We start from the raw sequence: 22,996 nt of genomic DNA, 5'->3' as shown, positions 1-22,996 counted from the left end.
CACTTTTCTATAAACTCTCTAAAAATTAAATGAAACATCTTGTTCTAACAAGTACAGGACACAGTCAGGGCTAGGAATGCTGAGGAACACGATGAGCTCTTTATTCCTTTCTTATGCATACACACACTGAGAAAGTTTTAGATTTAAAATCTCTACTGACTTGTCCTGCTTCCCGGGAAGCTGCAGCTGAATTCTGCAGCGATCTGCAGCTCTGATTTCATCTTCTTTTTTCAATATAAGTTTTTGTAAACCTGACGTCCAGTCGTGGGCCACTGATTGGTTTAAGTTCTGCAAGATTAAAAGAAAAGGTGTCCATGTACAATACTAACACATTCTCCTTTAAGCTAACTCTGCCACTAACAATTTATGAATGACACATTAACCTTTTTTCTCTGCACACATTGCACAGGAATAATTTACACAGATTTGTTAATGCCAGTCAAAATTATTCGACAAATGTTTGTCAACATGTTTCATCTGATGATGGACTTTCAAACAGTTTATTGCAAGTACAGCTGGGTGAACAGAGCAGAACATATTCACAAACATCTGATGGAATAAAAAATATAAATTTGCTTCAGCCGTATTCAGGACCCTTTAATTACCTTTCACTGAACATTTATACAAGCCAACTTTTGTTTTGTACGTTTTTTGTAGAAAAAAAGTTCAAATCCTTGTGTAAATGCCACATTTGCTCAAATATTCAAAGCAGAGGTACTTGTTTAAGAATCTTGAAAGTTCTCTGTGGGGTTGGGAGTTATTTAGTCAGGTAGCAGAGACAATACCATGTAATTTAGGTGATCCATCATCTTGCAGGAGTATATCTGATACACTCAAAGCAATAATGATGGTGAGCAGTCCATATCCTGAAGTAGTTTAATTTCAAATCGCTAAGAAATTTATATAAATCAAAGTTTCTATCAAAAATAAAGAGAGGCCTTATTCTTCAAATAAATATGAACAGTTCACCCTTTACCACCTGCAAGTAAGTATTGCTTAAGTATTCAATATTCAAAATTGGTGCTTTTTTGACTGGCTATGTAAGTGGCATGGTATTGTATGCTCCTAGCTCCTGACTAGTTTCCAGTCTGAATATTTACAATAATGCACCTGAAATTCACCAAAATTTTGCAAAATTCCCATCAAAATCATTGATTCAGTGAAAATTCCTAACAGTACATTAGCAGTGTTGCCATCACCTGCAGTGTTATCACAAGTCTTGCAATATTTTATGTTTTACTTAATGCTCCGATAATGGAGACAAGAGATTATGTGAGAATCTCAGCTTTCATTTATCAAAATATTAAGCTTCTAGCCCCCATGGTTGCAAAAGTAAAGCTTGAGAATGTGTCCCAAATACACCCTAAAAGGCTCAAACCAGAAGGTGAATTAAAAAACCCTATTTGGCTTAAAAATCATAAAATTGTACAATCTCATGATTTTGGGGGCCTTACTCATGATTTTTGAACATTCAGGGTGAGCAATAGTATAGTTGTTTGCTGGAATATATGGTAAAAAGAACACAAATGTGGTGTGAACACAGCTTAAGCAAATTAGTGTAAAAATACAAATGGATGTTCATGAATAACTTTGTTACAGTATTCACCCAATTTTAACTCCTGTACCATCACAAAAAGAGTGGGACTAGGTATTTGGGGTGGGTGTTAAGATCCTTAGACAGATATGATAAAGCAGCAGTGTAATGCTGTGTAAAACAATCTTCCCACCCCTACGTGGCCCAATCCTAAGAAAGCATTCTTGTACTCATATTCGCTTAGCAGCTACTGGGCAAATGCAGACACTTTTACCCCACCCCACCCCACCCCCCCAAACAACAGAGAGAAACAAGATTAGAAAGCGAGCTGTAATCTAGTTATAACTCTAAACATTTAACAGTAAATCAATTACTGTAGTTAAACATGATTATACGCTCTCCAGGGAGAACTAAAGAATGCTGTACAGAGCTCTCATGAAGGACTGTTTGATTCTACAGCTTTAGGACTGGAAGTGTATTTTGAAAATGTCAGGCTTTGGATGTTACCTGATAGTTTCCTTTAAGACTGCCTATCAGTTGACTAATTTGACTGACAACATTCAAATCATGTAAAAGATTCTGCAAATCATGGTACAGTTGTCCTGGTCCCATATAAAGTTTGTCTGAAATACATAAAAATGTGTGTTATATACAACAAAATATCCAATTCTGCAGCCAAAGAAAAAGTGAAGGTGAGAAATATCAACCTACAAGCTGCTGGTATTTAATTCTATATACAGGCCAGGCTAAACAGGGCTAGCTTGCTTCTTCTCATACACAAAAAACAGATGAGTGTCCTGCTATGTAGAGACACTGAGGATGAATTCACAAGGGGGACTTAGGCACTCCAAAGCTCAGCACACAACGTCCACTCCACAGACATGGTAAAATTGACAAGGGATAAAAAATACCAAAAACATAAAACAAGCCAGAATCAATAAGTAGAGAGCGACCACAGCAGCTCCAGTTACATCATCTTCTTGTCAACTGCTGGAAATGGCCCACCTTGATTATCACTACAAAAGGTGTTTTCCCCCCCGCTCTCCTGCTGGTAATAGCTCACCTTACCTGATCACTCTCGTTACAGTGTGTATGGTAACACACACTGTTTCATGTTCTCTATGTATATAAATCTCCCAACTGTATTTTCCACAGAATGCATCCGATGAAGTGAGCTGTAGCTCACGAAAGCTTATGCTCAAATAAATGTTAGTCTCTAAGATGCCACAAGTCCTCCTTTTCTTATTGCGGATACAGACTAACACGGCTGCTACTCTGAAATCTTCTACTTAGCGTATGCGCAACATGCCTCAGGTGGCAAGTGATCAGGCTTCATCACTGAATTTGGTCCACTGGGTGGATCATTAGCTTCCTCGGCCCAGGCTGGGTACTGACAGGGAGTGCAACATGAACACTGATCCAAGACCCCCGCTCCAGTTAATTAACTTTGGAATCCATTATAGTGAGCAACCATGAGAACTCCCTGGATACTTTGGTTTAGTATATAATCCTCTATATGAATGCAACTGCTCTGAACAACTAGATATACCAGCCCTTTCCCCATAGATATTGTGGGTTCAGGCCACAGCTGTAATTATTTTATTTAACGTGCATTTATTATTTAACGTATATTTATCTACTTATTTAACCATAGGTGTGTCTGACACCTTAGAAAATATAAAACACAAGATTTTTGTGTAGTGCCTGTGAGCATCAAATAGGGAACCGTTGGGTTTACCTCGATTTATACAACTACAGAATGACCGTAACTTTCATCCAGTGTTCTTTCCCCTGTGCTGCATGTTAATGAAAGTACAATGTAGCCTTTCTTAACCTCACATTCAACTCAGTGTGTAAGAAAGAAAGCGTACAGTTAGTTTATTACATAAAATGCAAACAATTAATTCCCAAGTAGAAACTGAGAAGAGGAAGATTTGTATCTGATATCTTTTTACAATTTGCTTTGTACATGAGAAATAACTGAATTAATGCATGTCGACTCCCACTAACTCTGCTTCCAGAAAAAGCTGCATTTGAAATTCCTAAACAGTTCTTTCCCCATTCCCTTCTTTTGTCTTCCTATTCTCTTACGTTTTGGCTAATCAACGTCCATAAGTCATAATTTTTTATTAAGGACCAGATTTTGCCATTCTTATTCCTATGTAGTTGTTGTTTTTCAGCGGGGCTACTCACAAAGTAAAGTACTATGCAATGTGAATAACAGACTGGCAAACTCTAACCCCAAACAGTGAGAATGTGCTGAACACTGTACAAGGCACAAAATGAAACAACCTCTACCCCTCCAGTGCTTACAATGCAAAGACTAAGGGTGTAAAATGAATTTTAGCCTGCTCCCAGGTAGTCAGTAATTTAGCCAAGGAATTTGTGATGGATCACATTTACTTACCTGTCTTATTTTTGACCTCCATTTCCCTAACATTCATGTGTATCTGCAACCTTCTCTGATCAGTAACTAGGTATGGACATAAACCAAACACCCATGAAATTTGCTGAAGCTCAATTCTGAACCTGGATACAGTCTAAACTTCATAGATGGATCTATATAGTGGGTTAAACCAGATCCAAATTTCTTCAGACTTCTAGGAGTTTCAAATCCAAATGCAAACCTAACCACTGTGGTTCACCTATCTCTGGTAGAAAACAAACTAGCAGTGTGCCATTTCCATGGTTTGTTAATTTATTATATAATGGGTCAAAACATGAGTTTGTGCTAAAAGGGACACCTTTCTGTAGATTAGGCCCACTGACCCATCATTGATGATGCAGTTGCAGACAAAGATAATTTATAAGTTAATAGATAATATATGCAAATATTTTGTAAGATAATTTGTCTTCATTTAAAACACCTAATATATGTAAATATCTTAATAAAAAACTCTATTAAAGAACACTACAAAGGCTAGTTTATGAACTATACCAGATTTGTTTCCAATATATTCCTAATTACAATTAGTATAGTTAATACATGAGTTGACATCTAGTAGCCATAATCCACTTGTGTTGGTACTTATAAGTATAGCTATTCAAATGCAAACATTTAAATTTAAATTTTAAATATAAAAACTTCATACAAAATTTAAAGCTTGTGGACCTGATTCAAGGGGGGAAAATAGACACTCAGTTTCCATGCTGCACAAGGCTGAAAAAGCAAGTTTGTGCAATTTCTCTTGTTATGTGCAGAGCCATATCAGTTGTAAAACTGATGCCATTTACTGCAACTTTATGAGGGAGGAGATAACTGATGAGTTGCAAATGACTATGCCTCTTCTCCTCATGATGATTTTATTCTATTCTATCCTAGTCATATTCTTATATCACCCTAACCACGATAGCTAATGAACACCTTCCAGAAGTGAAATTAAGGGATGTGACTAGCATATGCCAAATGTGGTTTTCGTTCAGTCCCTTCTGTGAGGGTTGCTCCTTTTATTATTTATTTTATGTTTAAATATCTACAGCACTATGTGTTTTATTTTATGACTGAAGGCAAGCTCAGAGAACAGCCCCGTATACATGGTATGGGAAGGGGTGAAGTTTGAGGCTATTATTTGATTCTGCAGGAGTTTTCTCCACAGCCTTAGAGGGGGCCACTAAGAAAGCTCTGTCTCCTGCACAGATGAGCTTTATCCTTGCAGTGGACAGATTGTGCCTGAGGATTGTGCCTGAGGATTGTGTCTGCGGTCCTCTTCCTGGAGCTTTAGATCATCTTACAGATATCCTAGCCTCAGACCACTGAATGCCTTGAAGATAATGACAGAGATTTTGAATTTGACTCAATAATTGTCATCTCAGTCTATTTTCTCTGTATTATGCATGTTTTATAGGCTTTTAATAATACTTCAAAATAAATGGATGTAATAAAAGTATCAAAACAAATCAATTAACTCAGGGATTGAGAGTCCATAATGCAGAAGATTAAATGAAAGACATTTTAGGCTCATTCATTAAAGACCAAAAGTTTTACAACAAAAAAGAAAAAGCTAATAGGCAAATGGTATGAGTGAGACGCAAATGCTAGAAGTAAGGAGAACAAATAATAGTTTAAGAATATTTATTCATCTTCTGCTATTCCTAAGAACCTAGGGCAGGGGCGGGCAAACACTTTGGCCTGAGGGCCACATCAGGTTTCGGAAATTGTATGGAGGGTGGGTTGGGGAGGCTGTGCCTCCCCAAACAGCCAGGCATGGCCCAGCCCCTGCCCCCTATCCCACCCCCCCAGACTCCTGCCCCATCCAACTCCCCTCTTCCCTGACGGCCCCCCCGGAACCCCTGCCCCATCCACACACACCCCGGCTCCCTGTCCCCCTTCCTGCTCCTGGAACCCCCACCCCTGACTGCCCCCTGCCACCCCATCCAACCCCTCCTCTCATTCCTGACTGCTCCCTCAGGACCCTTGCCCCATTCAACCACCCCTTCTCCCTGACTGCCCCCGGAACCCCTGCCTGCTCCCTGCCACCCCATCCAACCCCTCCTCCTTCCTGACTGCCCCCCTCTGTTCCCTGCCTTCTGACCACCCTGGCCCCTATCCACACCACCCCCCCAAACTCCCCAGCCCTCTATCCAACCCCCCCGTTCTCTGCCCTATGACCGTGCTGCCTGGAGCACCGCTGGCTGGTGGTACTACAGCCATGCTGCCCGGCTGGAGCCAATCCCGCCACCGCACAGCCCAGAGCACCGGGTAAGGCCGGGCTCTGCAGCTGCGCTGCCCCAGGAGCTCCCAGCCCCACCCCCCAAGCATTGTGGCGGCACAGTGAGCTGAGGCTGCAGGGGAGGGAGAACAACAGGGGAGGGGCTGGGCGAGCCTCCTGGGCCAGAAGCTCAGGGGCAGGTCAGGAGGGTCCCATGGGCCGGATGTGGCCCGAGGGCCATAGTTTGCCCACCTCTGACCAAGGGCCAAATTCAGAGGAAATGAAAATGATAGTGTAAGTTTTCATTAAGGGCCAGATCCAAAGTCCATGGTAGTCAATGGGTGTACTGGCTTTGGATGGGTCCTTAGTAGGCATATATTATATCAGGGAACATAAAACACAAAATAAGCAGGTGTAAATTACATGCCTATGGGACTACAAAGGAGGTGCTTTTCCTGTTACAATCTCTGCCCTCTGCCTCAAAACAAATCTTATTCCCAAATACTGGGTTTTAATTTACATGAACATTTACATTACCTCTGAATTTGATCCCCCGTGGGGTTAACCACTACAAGGTAAGATGTTTTGAAATAGGAATGGCTTTGCCTATACTATGTACTAAGAGGTGGCTAATGACATGTTAATTAACTCTTGTTAGTTAATGTGCTCTCCAGCACAACTTTATTTTCCCAGTGTAGTCAAGGCCTAAATGCGTACGTCACACATTTCAAGCTGGAGATGTAAATTCTAGCTTGGATGGAGCCAGTATGCTAAAAAAATAGAATGTAGCCAGGGCGGCATGAGCTGCAGGAGGGACTAGCCGCCCTCAGTACATATCTGTGGTCTCAGACAAGATCATACTTGGGGCAGCTAGCCCCTCCCAACACTTGCACTGCTGCAGCTACACTTCTGTTTTTAGCACAATAGCTCAATCAGAGCTAATGGGGGTACATCTCCTTGAGCTGGAATTTACACCACCAGCTCAAAGGGTAGATGTACCCAATGAGCACAGAAGAGGCAAGGATCTGTAAACAGCCTAGCCCTTCTGGACAATGACGTGCATGGGGAGAAAGCATGCGGCAGACCATAATTAAGGCTGCACGTTTGTCACGGAGGTCATGGATTCCGTGACTTTCTGGGACTTCTGCGATGGCCACCCCTCCGCCAGCAGCAGCAGAAGTTCGGGTGGGGGCTTAGGGCTGGGGGTTGGGGTGCGGGTGAGGGCTCTGGGCAGCGCTTACCTCAGGGGGCTCCCCAGGAGCGGGACCATTCCTCATCTCCTAGGGGGAGGCACAGCCAGGGGGCTCTATGTGCTGCCTCCACCTGCAGGCACCACCCCCGCAGCTCCATTGGCCACAGTTACTGGCCAATGGGAGCTGCGGAGCCAGCAGAGCTGCGTGGCTGCACCTCCACATAGGAGCTGAGGGATATCACTGTTTCTGGGGAGGCGTGAAGCTGAGAAGGCAGCCTGCCAGTCCCACCAAACACCAACAATACTGGGCTGCCTGCCCCCACCCCCGCACGGGTCCCAGCCCCCACCACAGCACCCGTGGCGCCCCCACGGGCTGCTCCCCGCCCAGAGAATCTCTGGTGCCCCTGGGCTGTCCCCTCTCCCCCGAAGATTTAGGCAGGGATATATAGTAAAAGTTATGGACAGGTCACGGGCAGTAAACAAATATTCATGGCCTGTGACCTGTCCATGACTTTTACTATAAATGCCCATGACTAAAACGTGGCCTTAGTCACAATAACCTATAATAACTAATGGTGATGGGAAAAGGTATGAAAGGGAGACAGAATAACTGAATTAGTCTAAACAAAAAAGGCCAAGTTGATATAAATTCAGGACTGTGTTGCAAAAATGCTTGTTAAAAACAGGAGATGTATGTGGAACCAGAAGTTAATGAGCCAAAATTGGTATGTCAGATATTAGGTCTCACTGGTGGAAAAAGTAAATGAGGAGATAGGCTATTTCACCCATCACTCCCTTAGTAAGCTGCTGGTGGACAGGAAAACACTCTTGAATATTTGTATGGACCTTCACAGACGTTGACACATGGGGAATGTTCAGACGTCAATGATAAAGACCTCTATGCCAAATTGGACAACATTCATCCCATTCTGCAACACGGGAAGCATTCTCCACTCCAAGTTCTCCAATTCATTTGTGATGCAGAGCTGAAAGACACTTTTTCTTATGTGTGGATAGCTTCGAGGATTCTGCTCAAGCTGCCAGTCACGGTCGCAAGTGGTGAGCACAGCCTTTTGAAGCTCTGGCTCACTGAAACATATCTTCCATCGATGATGGCTGATGAGAGACTGACATCACTTGCTATTTTATCACTTGAAAATGCTATTGGCAAGTCTTTGGATCTCTCTGATGCTGTGCTTCAATTCGTGAGGTTAAAGGTGAGAAAAGCGACCTTTTCAACTAAAGGGTTAACATTCTAAGGCAGTCACTGACTGTAACACTATTTCACACTGGCCCACCCAATACAGGTGCACAGTTCAATTTCTTCATGTTAGTACCTTTCAGTTATTCTTAAAATGAAAACGTTTCTATATGCTTAGAGGAAATAATTTTATTTGCTTATATATGGCATGAATAAATACAGATTTACAGATCCCAGCATGCAAATTTATCATCTTATATGACAGGAATATCGTGCATAAATGTTTGTGAGCTACAGCTCACTTCATCGGATGCATACCGTGGAAACTGCAGAAGACATTATATACACACAGAGACCATGAAACAATACCTCCTCCCACCCCACTGTCCTGCTGGTAATAGTGATCTAAAGTGATCATCAAGTTGGGCCATTTCCAGCACAAATCCAGGTTTTCTCACCCTCCGCCCCCCCCGCCCCCCCAAACTCACTCTCCTGCTGGTAATAGCCCATCCAAAGTGACCACTCTCTTCACAATGTGTATGATAATCAAGGTGGGCCATTTCCTGCACAAATCCAGGTTCTCTCACTCCCTCACCCCCCTCCAAAAAACACAAACACAAACTCACTCTCCTGCTGGTAATAGCTTATCCAAAGTGACCACTCTCCCTACAATGTGCATGATAATCAAGGTGGACCATTTCCAGCACAAATCCAGGTTTTCTCACCCCAGCAGGAGAGTGAGTTTGTGTGTGTATGGGGGTGGGGGGGGAGGGTGAGAAAACCTGGATTTGTGCTGGAAATGGCCCACCTTGATTATCATGCACATTGTAGGGAGAGTGGTCACTTTGGATAAGCTATTACCAGCAGGAGAGTGAGTTTGTGTGTGTGTGTGTTTTTGGAGGGGGTTGAGGGAGTGAGAGAACCTGGATTTGTGCAGGAAATGGCCCACCTTGATTATCATACACATTGTGAAGAGAGGTTTCAGAGTAACAGCCGTGTTAGTCTGTATTCGCAAAAAGAAAAGGAGTACTTGTGGCACCTTAGAGACTAACCAATTTATTAGAGCATAAGCTTTCGTGAGCTACAGCTCACTTCATCAGATGCATATCGTGGAAACTGCAGCAGACTTTATATATACACAGAGAATATGAAACAATACCTCCTCCCACCCCACTGTCCTGCTGGTAATAGCTTATCTAAAGTGATCATCAGGTGGGCCATTTCCAGCATAAATCCAGGTTTTGTGCTGGAAATGGCCCACCTGATGATCACTTTAGATAAGCTATTACCAGCAGGACAGTGGGGTGGGAGGAGGTATTGTTTCATATTCTCTGTGTATATATAAAGTCTGCTGCAGTTTCCACGATATGCATCTGATGAAGTGAGCTGTAGCTCACGAAAGCTTATGCTCTAATAAATTGGTTAGTCTCTAAGGTGCCACAAGTACTCCTTTTCTTATTGTGAAGAGAGTGGTCACTTTGGATGGGCTATTACCAGCAGGAGAGTGAGTTGGGGGGGGGGGGCGCGGAGGGTGAGAAAACCTGGATTTGTGCTGGAAATGGCCCAACTTGATGATCACTTTAGATAAGCTATTACCAGCAGGACAGTGGGGTGGGAGGAGGTATTGTTTCATGGTCTCTGTGTGTATATAATGTCAAGTTGCAGTGGGGGAGGTTTAGATTGGATATTAGGAAAAACTTTTTCACTAAGAGGGTGGTGAAACACTGGAATGCGTTACCTAGGGAGGTGGTAGAATCTCCTTCCTTAGAGGTTTTTAAGGTCAGGCTTGACAAAGCCCTGGCTGGGATGATTTAACTGGGAATTGGTCCTGCTTTGAGCAGGGGGTTGGACTAGATGACCTTCTGGGGTCCCTTCCAACCCTGATATTCTATGATTCTATGATTCTTCTGCAGTTTCCACGGTATGCATCTGATGAAGTGAGCTGTAGCTCATGAAAGCTCATGATCAAATAAATTGGTTAGTCTCTAAGGTGCCACAAGTACTCCTTTTCTTTTTGTGAAGACAGACTAACACGGCTGTTACTCTGAAACCTACCATTAATTACTTTAGTTTCATGCAATCAGTACATAAGCAAAAGGCATTGATATAAATTCCTTGGAAACAGATGTACTGACATGAAGTAAAAACACAAGACAGAAAAATAATGCTTAAGAAAAGCTCAACTTTATAATAAATATGAAATAGCTCTTTTTTTTTGAGCACTGAAGAGCACAGTTTCTTCAAAATCAGACCATAAAAATCCAATCAAACTGGATTTGATGATAAATATTCATCTGTTAAAAACAATAGTCAAAACTAAGATGGGATATTTTCCTGATTACAATTACAGCATGTTATTGCGATACAACACAAAGTCAGTTGTAAGCTTGAAGGTGATGCCAGGTTTAAATGATCTTGGGAAGGCGATCTGGCCAATAATTTGACATGCTAGCTGTGGTCTGGATTGTGAGGGCAAGTGTACATATTATTTCTTCCTCCCACTGAGCCATCTGCTTGCAGTATATTGAAACTTACAAGAATCCAACACTATGAGGGTGAGGAAGATTTAAATCTGATTTTGAACACAGACGATCAGCTGAGGTCTGGGGAGAAATTGTATTTTTAAAGAGTTCTGATGTATAGACAAAATTACTGTCTTTGGGAAAACTATACTAAATTTGAACTGTTACCGATTCCTGCACTCCAAAGGAATAAGGCACAGATGAGTACTTGCCACAAAAATTGAATCCAGATTTCAACCACCAAGTTCCAAAGGTGTTCTGGATCCAGGATTATGGTTCAACTCATGACAGACATTGGGACTCTGAAAATTCAGATCTGGATTTAGACTTGGATGCTCAGATCTCAGGTTTGGGCTAAGAAAATCTATCTCAGGAATGATGCAGCAATAATATGCTCATACTACTTGAATACAACTGCAGATGTTTCATACTTTTCATTCTAAACTTTCTATTTGATGAAGAGTGGCCTTTCTGTTAACATTTTCACAGATAACAGGTGGAGGTTTTTTTGGCTTTATTTTTTAATGACTGGCAGATTTAAGCAGGAGGCAGATGAGCCTAGAGATCCTCAGCTCCATTTAAGGATGTCTGGGTAGGACTAGGATCTTGCTGGAGAGTCAGTATGATGCCCGGAGAGACAGGTGTCTGTTCACTGCACCAAATGGGTGGAACTTAACGAAGGAAAAAATTGAAACTGTTACGGTGAAGCCCCAAGGTTTTGGGCCTCCGACACCTCTTCATGATATCTGGGCACTAGATCGTGCTTCTATAGATGTTCCACTTTGGAGAGCAAGACACAGGAGGATAAATATACCAGCTGCATGGAATTTGGGAGACCTCGTGTATTAGAGAAAGGTACTCCTCCACAAGAAAGTAAAAGTCTGGTAGAATTATTTACCTGGAAGAGAGTAGCTAAAAAGGACAAGACTTTTATATGATGATTTCAAATACGCCAGCTATGTCCACTACTGATCATTAGGATTAGGGAAAGGAATATAATATGGGCATGGATGTTGTTATACATTTGGAAACCGATGCTGGCACCCACTGTCAAGTATAGTATTGAGTGTTCTTCACTTATAAAGGGAATGAGCTATACAACATGACAGACAATCACCTAAAAAGCTAACAACAAATTTCCACACTCCCCTCATTCCATAAAGAGCCACCCCCATTCACTTTCAACTATTAAAATACACTAAAAACAGATGGGGAAAAGCATCATTTGCAGTTAGCTGTGTGTCTCTAATTCCCTGGCTCTGAAAATTCATTATTAATGTTAAAGCCAGGGACAAAGCAAATGAGTTTTTATTTTTAGGCACTGCACTAAAAAGTTCCTGAACATTCTCTTACATAAGCAAGTGCTTTACATCTGCACCACCACCACAATAGTCATTGATATGTGTCTTTCAGTTTAGTCACACACAATGTTACTGTTCCCATGGATACTTCTGTAACTTGTGTGTTTTAAAGACAACAAACATTTTACCAGCTAAGTGGAATTTTATAACAACAATATTACACAACTAGCCCCCTTCAATCCAAAACCTAAAGTTTACCTATGAAGTAGAATCTAAATAAGCTTCTAAAATGTTAATATAGATCCAATCTGCATAAGGATCCTGAAATAGAAGAAAATCTCTACAAAACAATCCCATACGATGTCAGTTTTAAGTTCATGCCACAGACCCAGACTTTCTACCTTATCATATAGAAGGCCCCTTGTGCTTTAATACGTTGTGCCAAATTAATGATCTCAGTAAATTTAAGTGGGGGATGAATTTGGGCTATTGTGATTCAAATTCTGCTCACTTTAATTCCATAAAACTCACAGCCATGCCATATAGGTGTATGTGGTTTAAAATCAACATCTAGAATTGGACACAAGCGAACAAGAAGTCAGTGCTGATTTTAGAAAATGTGTAATACATCTTCCTGGCTAAGCAGTTTGGCAGCTATGTGCTATACCAGCTGCAGCTTTGGAGCGGTCTTCAAGTACAACTCCAAATAGAGTACAGTAGGGTATCCAGTCTAGGTAGAAAGAAAAGCTTGGAAAGAAAAAGGATGCAAACACTGATGATATTAGGTGCTTTTGGTCACCAACAAAACCTGGGATTCCAGAAGCACATAGTGCCCTCAAATTGTGACTCTCTTGAGCAGAGATTGGGTGAACCCCTTTAACAACTGGGGCAGGAGGAATACTCACCCTACAACTTGAGGAGCCTTCTCATGAAAATTTAGTTGCATTACCCACTCTAACTTCTACAAGAAAATAAACTCCTATCATACAGAACACCCTCTTCATCTAAGGTACTTATATGGCCCCAAGCATCTCACAATCTTTAATGTATATACCCTCACAACACCTATGAGGTATGGAAGTACTATTATCCAGAGCCACAGAGCCTTGTCTGTGGTACAACAAGAACTTTGTTGCAGAGCTAGGAAACTGAACCAGAGCCACCCAAGTCCCAGGCTAATGCCCTGACCGCTGGATCAACCTTCACCTCCCTGTCAGTGCTACTCCTTCATCTTCATGTACTACAAATGTGAACATTGGAGAGCTGTCTCAGCATGCACCTGATGTGACAGATCTTAACACTGGAGATAATTTTATATTCACAATCACCCAACCCAGCAATCACTTGCTCAGGCGAGTAACGTTACTCATGTGAGCAGCCCCATTACAAGCTACAAGATTTCTTGCAGCTGCAAACACTGTGCAAGGTAGTAAGTGTTTGCAGCACTGGGTCCCTAGTGTGTGAGATTATGTAATAGCAGCGAGGAAACGCAGAGGTTTTTAAAAGGAAGTGAGAAGTAGCTCATGCATTGGGATTGAAGTTTAAAGAACATAAAACACTCCACTTAATCTGGCATGCTAGAAACATTTCTCAGAGAGAGGAGCTGCATTCTGCAAAGGCGAAGGAAGCAAAGTAGTGCATTGGGGAGAGTAAAGGACTGGGAGTTTCAATCTCCGCTGGAAAATTTAGGACCAAAATTCACCAATATTGCAGCCCATAACCGTGGGCACTGGTTTGTATCACCACACACCAAGTAGGGCCAGGAGCAGACCAGCTGGAATTGTGGCTATGAGCAGAGCAAAACCCAGAGGGCACTGTTTCCTTAGGAGGAAGGAAAGCTGCTTCAATCGTTCAGCTGCTCCTGCTCCTTCTTCAGGACAGGAGGAGGAACTGAAAGCAGAATGGCCCAGGAACCCCTGCCCTTTTAACTGAAAGTAATTTAGACCACATCACTAATTTACACATTTGCCACCAACCAGGGATATGAAACAATTTTTTACATCTTGCCTCATTTTTGCTGGACACTCTATTGCAGATGTCCTGCTTTCAGGAGCTGACGAGACAGACGCTCTGATCTTTTCATTTTTATTTTTTCCCCTTCTAGACTCACTGTTCAAAATCAGCCATTTCTACTGCAGCTCTCAGAGTAGTATTATTTCTGCTTTCAAAAGGAACCTTCCTGCCACGTCTGATGAAAATGCTGCAAGGGTTTTATATTCTCCAAGCCACTAACAGAAACACAAGTATCCAGTATATCCAGTCAAACTCACGCCTGCATCTGTTTCCATGGTAACTCTTGGAGACATACATAAACCGACTGCAGAAAGCAGAAGGAAACTCAGCAGAGAGAATCATATCTGCATTTTGATATGCTCTTGTTAGTCAACATAACAAATACAAACCACAGAGATCTAAACCACAAACAGATGTGGGTGGAATCTGAATTTTATCCTCAAAAATTTGCTCATGAAGGGAGAAAATATATAATTTAGCTGGGATTAAACCATGGTCCTCACCACCACAGGTGAATCTGTGAAAGTAAAACAGCACCAAACTTCCACCAATAAGACACAATATATTGACTCTTTCTCTCATATTATTATTTCTTGAGCACTGACAACATGCTCAGCATTGTATGGGAACACACAGGAGAGATGGGCCTCTCTCCCTCCCTCTTTCTAAATCTCAGTTAATTTTTAGCCAGGTAGCCAGAAATGAACTGTGCTGTTGCCTGGGTAACAGTATATACTGTATGTCATTAATGAGCAATGTGGCCAGCAGTGGCAAGCCAAGCAATAGCTGGCAGACCCATGCTTCCCACTCAAAAGAGGCCTTATGACTCACTGGATCACTTCCCCTTTTCTTGCTTTAGAGTCAGTCCTTCTAGGTATTCTTGCCCCAGGTTGCTTTAACCTACACTGGGACTGGCACAGATCTGTCCCAAGAATCAGGGAGCTGTAACAAGCTCCTAAATGGCCTTTCTCTCTGCAGCACCATTTAGAAATGTGACACAGCAGATCCATCACCACAAAAGCAAGCAATATGCTAATTTGGAATCCCAATTGCTAAAGATCAAGTAAACTGCAGCCACATAAAATATGACACTTGCCCATAAAGCCCCCCTAAAGAGCAATGATTCTACACTGACATTAATATTAACTTGTGCTTCTACATGCAGAGGGAAGAATGTGTAAGTTAAAGTAGCTTGCTTCCTTTGTTAAACTGCTTTTGGAGGGGAATATTCTGGATTTGGTGAATATAAGGGATTTAGCACAGGACATTCATTTTATTTATTTTGGAAAGAGACAACCATTCTCCAACAGGAATACACCAAAAATCAGTAAGTCATATCCACTGCATTCTGACCCGTCCCCTTGTTTATTACAGGAATGTAGGGTGGCGTCTTTTTGCTCTAACTTACTGTACACTTTTCTTTGAGTGAACTGGACCTAACTTGCATCCCTTTTATTAAATTTAAATCAAATGGCATTCCACTGGGCCCTACATGTGTGATCAACCTCTTCAAAAAGCCTCTGGACCAAGAAAGAGCAACAAACCAACACAGCAGAAAATAACCCACAAACAAATCCAGTCACCCACAAAGATCATCCAAGAGGAAGAGGAGTGGGCATATTAAAGAAATTCAGAGCATGAGAGTTGTTTAGCATATAACAACACTTAAAATACTAAAACAAAGAATAATAATTCACAAAATACCTTGTACTTGGGCAGCCCTTAAAACATTCAAAGCAATTCATCCTCACAACATTACTGTGTGGGAAACAGATTAGTATTATAATCCACATTTGAGAGATGGGAAAACTGAGGCAGAGAAGTGACGCAACCTTCCCAAGGTCACACAAGCAAGTCAGTGACAGCCAAATATTAAAATTCGGGACTTCTTGAACTTCATGCCCATTCCCCAGACCACATTGTCATGGAAGATAAAATCACTTATGGAGAGATAGTGAATCCTTTACTCCTACATGTAAACAGTTATGTACAGGAATAGTCTCACCAAAGTTCATGTGAGTCCTGTTCCTAACTACTCACTAGTGGGAGAAAAGGGTTCACTATTTGGCCCTACTGAATGGGAAAGATACATTGCCAAGAGTATCTGGTCTAGTGAGATTTTCAGCAATTTCCTAGTCTAAGATGTCTCCATATTATTTATTTCCCCTGCCTGGTTCTCTCTGGGTCCAAAATCATGGCATTTGCTTCTCACCTTTGATACAAAGTCGAACTTTATAATAATGCCCGCTGTGACACTGCACCCCCTCTTCTTCATAGTGATATTATTATGATATGATTATAGTGTAATTATGATTCATTTTGTATAAGATGGGTCACGTAAGGTGTCATTGGAAAAGTTCTGATTTGGTGAATGTGACTGTCCTATTTGTATACATGTATTATTTTTGTATCTGAAGTTATGAATATTGACTATGTATCAGTATTTCACATGTAGTCACACCTGGGTGACGCCCATTAGGCAAGATGCTTCCAATCTAAATAGCTGGTTGTAAAGGGCTCATTCAGGGTAATGGGCCATTAAGGAAAACAATACGCCTTAGGAAAAGCTTATCCCCCACCTGGTGAACCTTGCTGAGAACACTCCTGACAGCCTATGGATAATGGGGGCTGTGACTTGTAAGGGCATGTGACCAGCCCACATGACTCTGGACTCCATTTTGGGTACCTGTATTTTTCCACAAACTGGTCTGGGAACTGAGTTTGGAACAAAGGGTTCCCACCATATAGAAAGGCTATATAAGGCTGGCAGTGGCATCATCTGTTGTTCTTCACTCCATCACAACTCAACACCTGAGAGAAGCTCCGAAAGAAAAAGATCCCAAGCTACAAAGCAAGTGCAGCTGGTCCTTAAGAATCTGCAAGCCTGCTTGTATCATCAGCCAGGGAGAGAATTTCCTAACTCATAACCTATCTTTCTAGTATCTTAGGCTTAGTTTGCGGTTTTGTTTATTTTACAAAGTAATCTGCTTTGATCTGTTTTCTATCACTTACAATCACTTAAAATCTATCTTTCTGTAGTTAATAAAGTTGTTTTAAACCAGTGTGCCTTTAAATGAAGTGTCTGGGGAAAAATCTCAGCTTGATTAGCTACCACAAGTGTGTATATTCTTCTCCCCATTGAGGGAGGGGCAGGCATATTAATAAGCTTACACTGTACAGATCCCTGTGCAATGCAAGACTATATAATTTTGGGTTTATAGTCCAGAGGGGGGTGCATGCCAGGGGAGCTGGGAAACTGGCTGGGGTCTACTGTTTGCATGTGGGTAGCCCAGTTCAGGTGAGTGGCACCACCTGCTGTTGTGTTGGATGATAACAGGGCCTGGGTGAGGCTGGCTGTGTCCCCAACCCAGCTGTGTGTTGGAGAGGGGCCCTGTGGTTCCCACAGACCCCAGATTGCACCCAAGGGTGACAAGCCATAACACTAAGATCTTGCAAATATTATGGGGATGAATCAAATGCATATATATCACACAAAAGCTTTCTTTGACAACTCATCCATGATATTTTTAAGCTCCCAATTAAATATCACCATAATTTTTCTGGCACACAATACTTCAAGAAGAAGGAGACTATCCAAATTGTATTTCACACTAACAAAGAAGCAGGATTACTCTGAAAATATTTCTACTTTCATGTCTGAATGTTCTGTTCCATATAGTTTCTTATACTGCACTCATCCCCATAGTATCCGAGCTCCTTTCAGCAGTCCAATGAGTAATCTAGCACATGTCATTTAGCATGTGTCCGACATTTAGCACACTTCTGTTCTCTCATCCTCCCTCCAGGAGAAGTGTGTGTAGTGGAATGTTTTGTTTTGGATTTTTCAAAAATAATACACACATAGACACATTGCTACATGTTTGTGTTAGAAACGGCAAGCACAAAGAAATGCACCTGAATGTAGCTTCTTCAGCATTGTGAACAGTTCATTTATGGACTGACAGTTTACTGGATAAGGAAATGAGGATACTAGGTGATGGCCTATATGACCTTATAGTTGGTGTTTTAAAGACAGAACTGTATCCAGACTCATTCTGCAGACAGTTCACTAGGAAAACCTTCTGTAATACATTTGCTTGGAAGGATTCAATGGGGAAACCCAGCTGTTAGCATACAGAGTTAAGATAAATGTTTTCATTTGAAACGCTGCAGATGTGGGTTCTGATCCATTACACCATTGTAAATCAAGAGTGATTCCAGTGAGATAAACGGAAATAATTCTGATTTGCACCAGTATAAATGACATCAGAATCAAGCCCTATTTTCAAACTGCAAACATAAAATATTTTGCTTTAAATATAGTTGGAGGATGTAGGCAGTGGTAGCGGCTGTTGGAAGTCATAGTATATTGCACTAATTTCATATAGGCAGATCCCTGCATGAAGGATTCTGCAAAACAATGGGGACCTTGTATTTCCCCACATTCACAATAATGAGAGCTACTCAGGAAAACAGGGCTCAAACTAAGGCAACTAAACATGAAATCCAAAAGCCACAGCATAGCAAGGAGCTCCCTCCAAAGGGAAGAATTCCCTCCCTTTTTGCCCAGGCTACACACGTTTTCATGCCTAGCGAAGGAAAAAAGCAGATTTGTACTTCAAAGTAGCTTTTTGCTACTATTAAAATTTGAGAACAAATGTCATAAATTTGCTGAGTGCAAAAGGTGTTCACACAGCTCTTGTTTCAGACTAACAGTGGCAGTTAACGCAGGCCCTTGATTTGAATGTATTCATAAAACCTTTAAAACACCCTCCATTAGTGCAATATAACTTATAGGATGAATTTAAATGCAGGCTATTCAATTCTCTGCAATGGACAAGATGATGTTTTCCTCTTTTATCTCCATCTTTCATCACATGGATCAAGCAATAATCTTAAAATGCAAACGACATTTTAGTCAGCATTTTTATGAACCTGAGCGCATTACAAGAATCCCACTGACTCACTGTAGTGATTAACAGAAATGACTACAGTGAGAGAATAGAACAGAGTACAGAGCTACACAAATTAGGCCAATAATAACAAGATATGATGTGACAGTTGCCCCTTTATACAGAAGGTTTTGTGTGGGTGAAGGAATGCTATGGTAAAACAGATGTAATTACCAACAATCCTTGTAAGGATACAGTTGTACCTCATCAAAAATCCTTGCTGAGACAGTCAGTAACATGAGAGTATCAGTCTTATGAAGTCTAAATACTTCACTGCCAAGGCTGCATCTACAATTCTCCTTTTCTCAGTCCTCCAGACAAGGCAAAGCTAATCCTCATGCACTTAATGCACTTACATCTAATCATAATTTCTGTCTCTCTCCTTCTCTCTCTAATTGCTAGTAGTTTTAGAAACTGGAAACATGATGTGAAATAATGGTTCCACTGAAGTCAATGACAAAACTCCCAGTTGCCTTCAATGGGGCCAGGATTTTGCCCATAGGACCCCGAACTGTCTGAATAAGATTTTTTTCTCTCAGAGTTTAACGACAACCTATATGATGCATTTGGGGTTCCACCGGAGCAGCTCTTTGAAGCATTCTGAAAGTACAGAGGTAAACTGCATAGCTACTGCAGTATACATGCAATGATACTCACATGCATGTTAAGAACTTTGCTAGTTCTCTGTCTATGTAGCAAGATCATATTTTCTGGGTTCCTTTAATCTTTAGCAACGAAGAGAGCAAGAAATAGGAAGGAAGTTCCTCAGGGTTTAAGCAAGATTCAGACCAATCCAGTACAAGTCTGTATTCAGAGTGGTTGGTAGCGCATAAACATGCATGCAGGTAGACTGTGGGGTTGCTCTCACTTTTCTTTCATGGTTTCTGATTATGTTTCATTAGCTTAATGGGGGGTGCTCCTTATTTGGGAAGGAAGGGTATGACTACTGTTGAGGACTCATATATTCCTTTGCATATCTGCTATCCTTCTGGTCTGTCTTCTCTCTTTTATCTCCTTCCTCTCGCTACGCCACTTCCCATACTTTTTGATGTAATGATCCTGTTTTGGATGGTGGGTGAGAGAATGGGGGTAACAAAATGAACAGAACTTAGCCACTTACCTAATCAATGCCCAGCTAAGCTAAGCCTAAGGCTTATTATCAGCAAAGGAGAACAGAACCTGAGCCTGTTGGTGTAAATAGGGTTGTCAGGTGTCCGGTTTTTGATCAGAACACCCGGTTGAAAAGGGACCCTGGTGGCTCCAGTCCTGCTGACCAGGCCATTAAACGTCCAGTTGGCGCAGGGCTGGCAGCTTCCTAACTGGCTCCACACGACTCCTGAGAAGCAGCAACACATTCCTATGGCCCCTAGGTGGAGGGACGGCCAAAGGGGCTCTGCGCGCTGCCCCCGCCCCGAGTGCCAACTCCGCAGCTCCCACTGGCCAGGAACTGCGGCCAATGGGAGCTGTGGGGGCGGCGCCTGTGGGTGGAGGCAGCACGTAGAGACGCCTGGCCGCACCTCTGCCTAGGAGCCAGGGGACATGCCGGCCGCTTCTGGGAGCCGCCTTAGGTAAGCACCACCCGCACTCCCTCCCATACCCTAACCTCCTGCCCCAACCCTGAGCCCCCTCCTGCACCCAAACTACCTCCGAGAGCCCGCACCCCCTCCTGCACCCCAGTCCTCTGCCCCAACTCTGAGCCCCCTCTTTCACCCAACTCTCTCCCAGAGCCCGCACCCCACACCCCCTCCTGCACCCAACCCCCCTGCCTCAGCCCTAAACCCCCTCCCGCAACCAAACTCCCTCCCAGAGCCTGCAGCCCCTCCCACACCCCAACCCTCTGACCCAGACCGGAGCGCTCTCCCACACTCTGAACCCCTTGCCCCCAGCCCAGAGCCCCCTCCTATACTCCACAACCCACATCCCCGCACCCCAGAGCCTGCACCCCTCTGCCAGAACCCTCTCCGCCCCCAAACTCCAACCCGCTGCCTCAGCACTGAGCCCCCTCCCACACCCAAACTCCCTCCCAGAGCCCACACCCCAACCCCATGCTGCACCCCAACCCCCGTCCCAGTCCTGAGCTCCATCCCGCACCCAAGTTCCCTCCTGGAGCCCAAACCCAATCCCCTGCCCCAGCTCGGAAGTCCCTCACACACTCCAAACCCCTTGGCCCCAGCCCAGAGTCCCCTCCCGCACCCCAAACCCCTCATTTCTGGCCCTACCCCGGAGCCTACACTCCCAGCTGGAGCTCTCACCCCCTCCTGCACCCCAACCCCCTGCCACAGCCCAGTGAAAATGAGCAAGTGAAGGTGGGAGAGAGCAAGTGACAGAGGGAGGGGGGATGGAGTGAGCAGGGGCGGAGCCTCAGAGAAGGGGCGGGCAGGGATGAGGTCTTGGGGAAGGGCAGGGGGTGGGGCAAGGGTGTTCAGTTTTGTGCGATTAGAAAGTTGGCAACCCTAGGTGTAACACAGAGAGTAACATTTTCAAAAATGACACAGGCTCTTAGGCCCAGTTCCTCAAAGGTATTTAGGTGTCTAACTCCACTGAAAATACCTTTGAGGACTGGGCCTTCGGGGACTAAGTCCCATTGGCTCCTAAGTAACTTAGGCACATTTGAAAATTTTACCCAGAATCACTTAGGAGGGAGTGGCAAGAGAACTCTGCTACCCTTGGTGATCAGGAAAGTGCTATATATTTAAAGATAGATCCCAAACGGCTCTGAGGTACAATATTTCTTTTCGGGCACAACTGTGGTGAATGGCATGAAGCAAAAGCCAAGAAAGCCACATTAAATAAGTACAGAGTGACATACTGCATTGATTCACTACTGAAACTGCTCTAAACCACAGCTCTTGAATAACTCAGAAGGAGTACTGCCAGCTAACAGCGAGGGTTTAGAATGCACAAAGAGAAGAGCTTAAAATAAATGCACCCAAGCAAAATACAGGATAAAAAATTCATTCATTGCATATGGAAAGACTAATGATTGAAGCCAGTTTACATGTTGCGCATAAGGCTGACCAATTCTAGGGACAGTTGGCACAGCATGTAGATAGGATGTATCTTAAACAGTGTATAAGGGAAATAAACTCTTAAACTTCAGGGCATGAGATCACTTCTTTAAGGAAGAAGATTCCCCTATAGGCAGGTTATCCCATTAATGCCTACTACAGTAAATCTTGCACCTTTCTCTGAAGTACCTGGCTCTGGCAACTGTCAGTAACAGGCTACCAGACTATATGGACTACTGGTTGGATCTGGCAGAGGAAGGGATCTGCACCTGCTCAGTAGGTAGGATTTCTGGGCTGCTTGAATGGGCAGGGCGACAGGGAACTTGTGTAAATAAGCCCCTCCAAGCAGGCCATTGTATATCCCCAGCCCTCTCTTTCATGCCTGCTAGGGTTATGGAGAATGCAGCAGTTAGTACACACTTAAGCCTACAGTAACATCTGTGTGGCTCCAGCAGTAATGGGGGCAAAGGAGAATAGGGAGGGTTGTGGAGGGAAGCCTGTACTTTTCCAGAATAAACAGAAAGATTTCCCTTTGTGGGAAGGATCTCTGGAGGAGATGTCACCTTTTCGTCCCCCACTGCCAAATGCTATGGCAAGCTCCCACCAAACAAGCTCTATTTTGGA

At 43.0% G+C, this 22,996-nt stretch overlaps 1 protein-coding gene across 9 annotated transcripts in view; it reads right to left on the bottom strand.

Annotated features, from left to right (window-relative positions):
• Positions 1-22,996, bottom strand: part of ARHGEF10 (Rho guanine nucleotide exchange factor 10) — a 182,076-nt gene that overhangs the window by 56,823 nt on the left and 102,257 nt on the right. For all 9 annotated transcript variants that reach the window (XM_073336206.2, XM_073336205.2, XM_073336212.2 and 6 more), the window contains 2 exons: positions 2,042-2,157; positions 161-288 (listed from right to left, as the gene is read on the bottom strand). In XM_073336206.2, coding sequence (XP_073192307.1) covers positions 161-288; positions 2,042-2,157 — 244 coding nt within the window. The remainder of the gene's footprint in view (positions 1-160; positions 289-2,041; positions 2,158-22,996) is intronic.

This window comes from Lepidochelys kempii, chromosome 3 (assembly GCF_965140285.1).
Source record: "Lepidochelys kempii isolate rLepKem1 chromosome 3, rLepKem1.hap1, whole genome shotgun sequence".
Lineage (NCBI taxonomy): Eukaryota > Metazoa > Chordata > Testudines > Cheloniidae > Lepidochelys > Lepidochelys kempii.
Note: the sequence above shows the minus strand (reverse complement) of the source record. Positions and strands in the feature narration are given on the sequence as shown.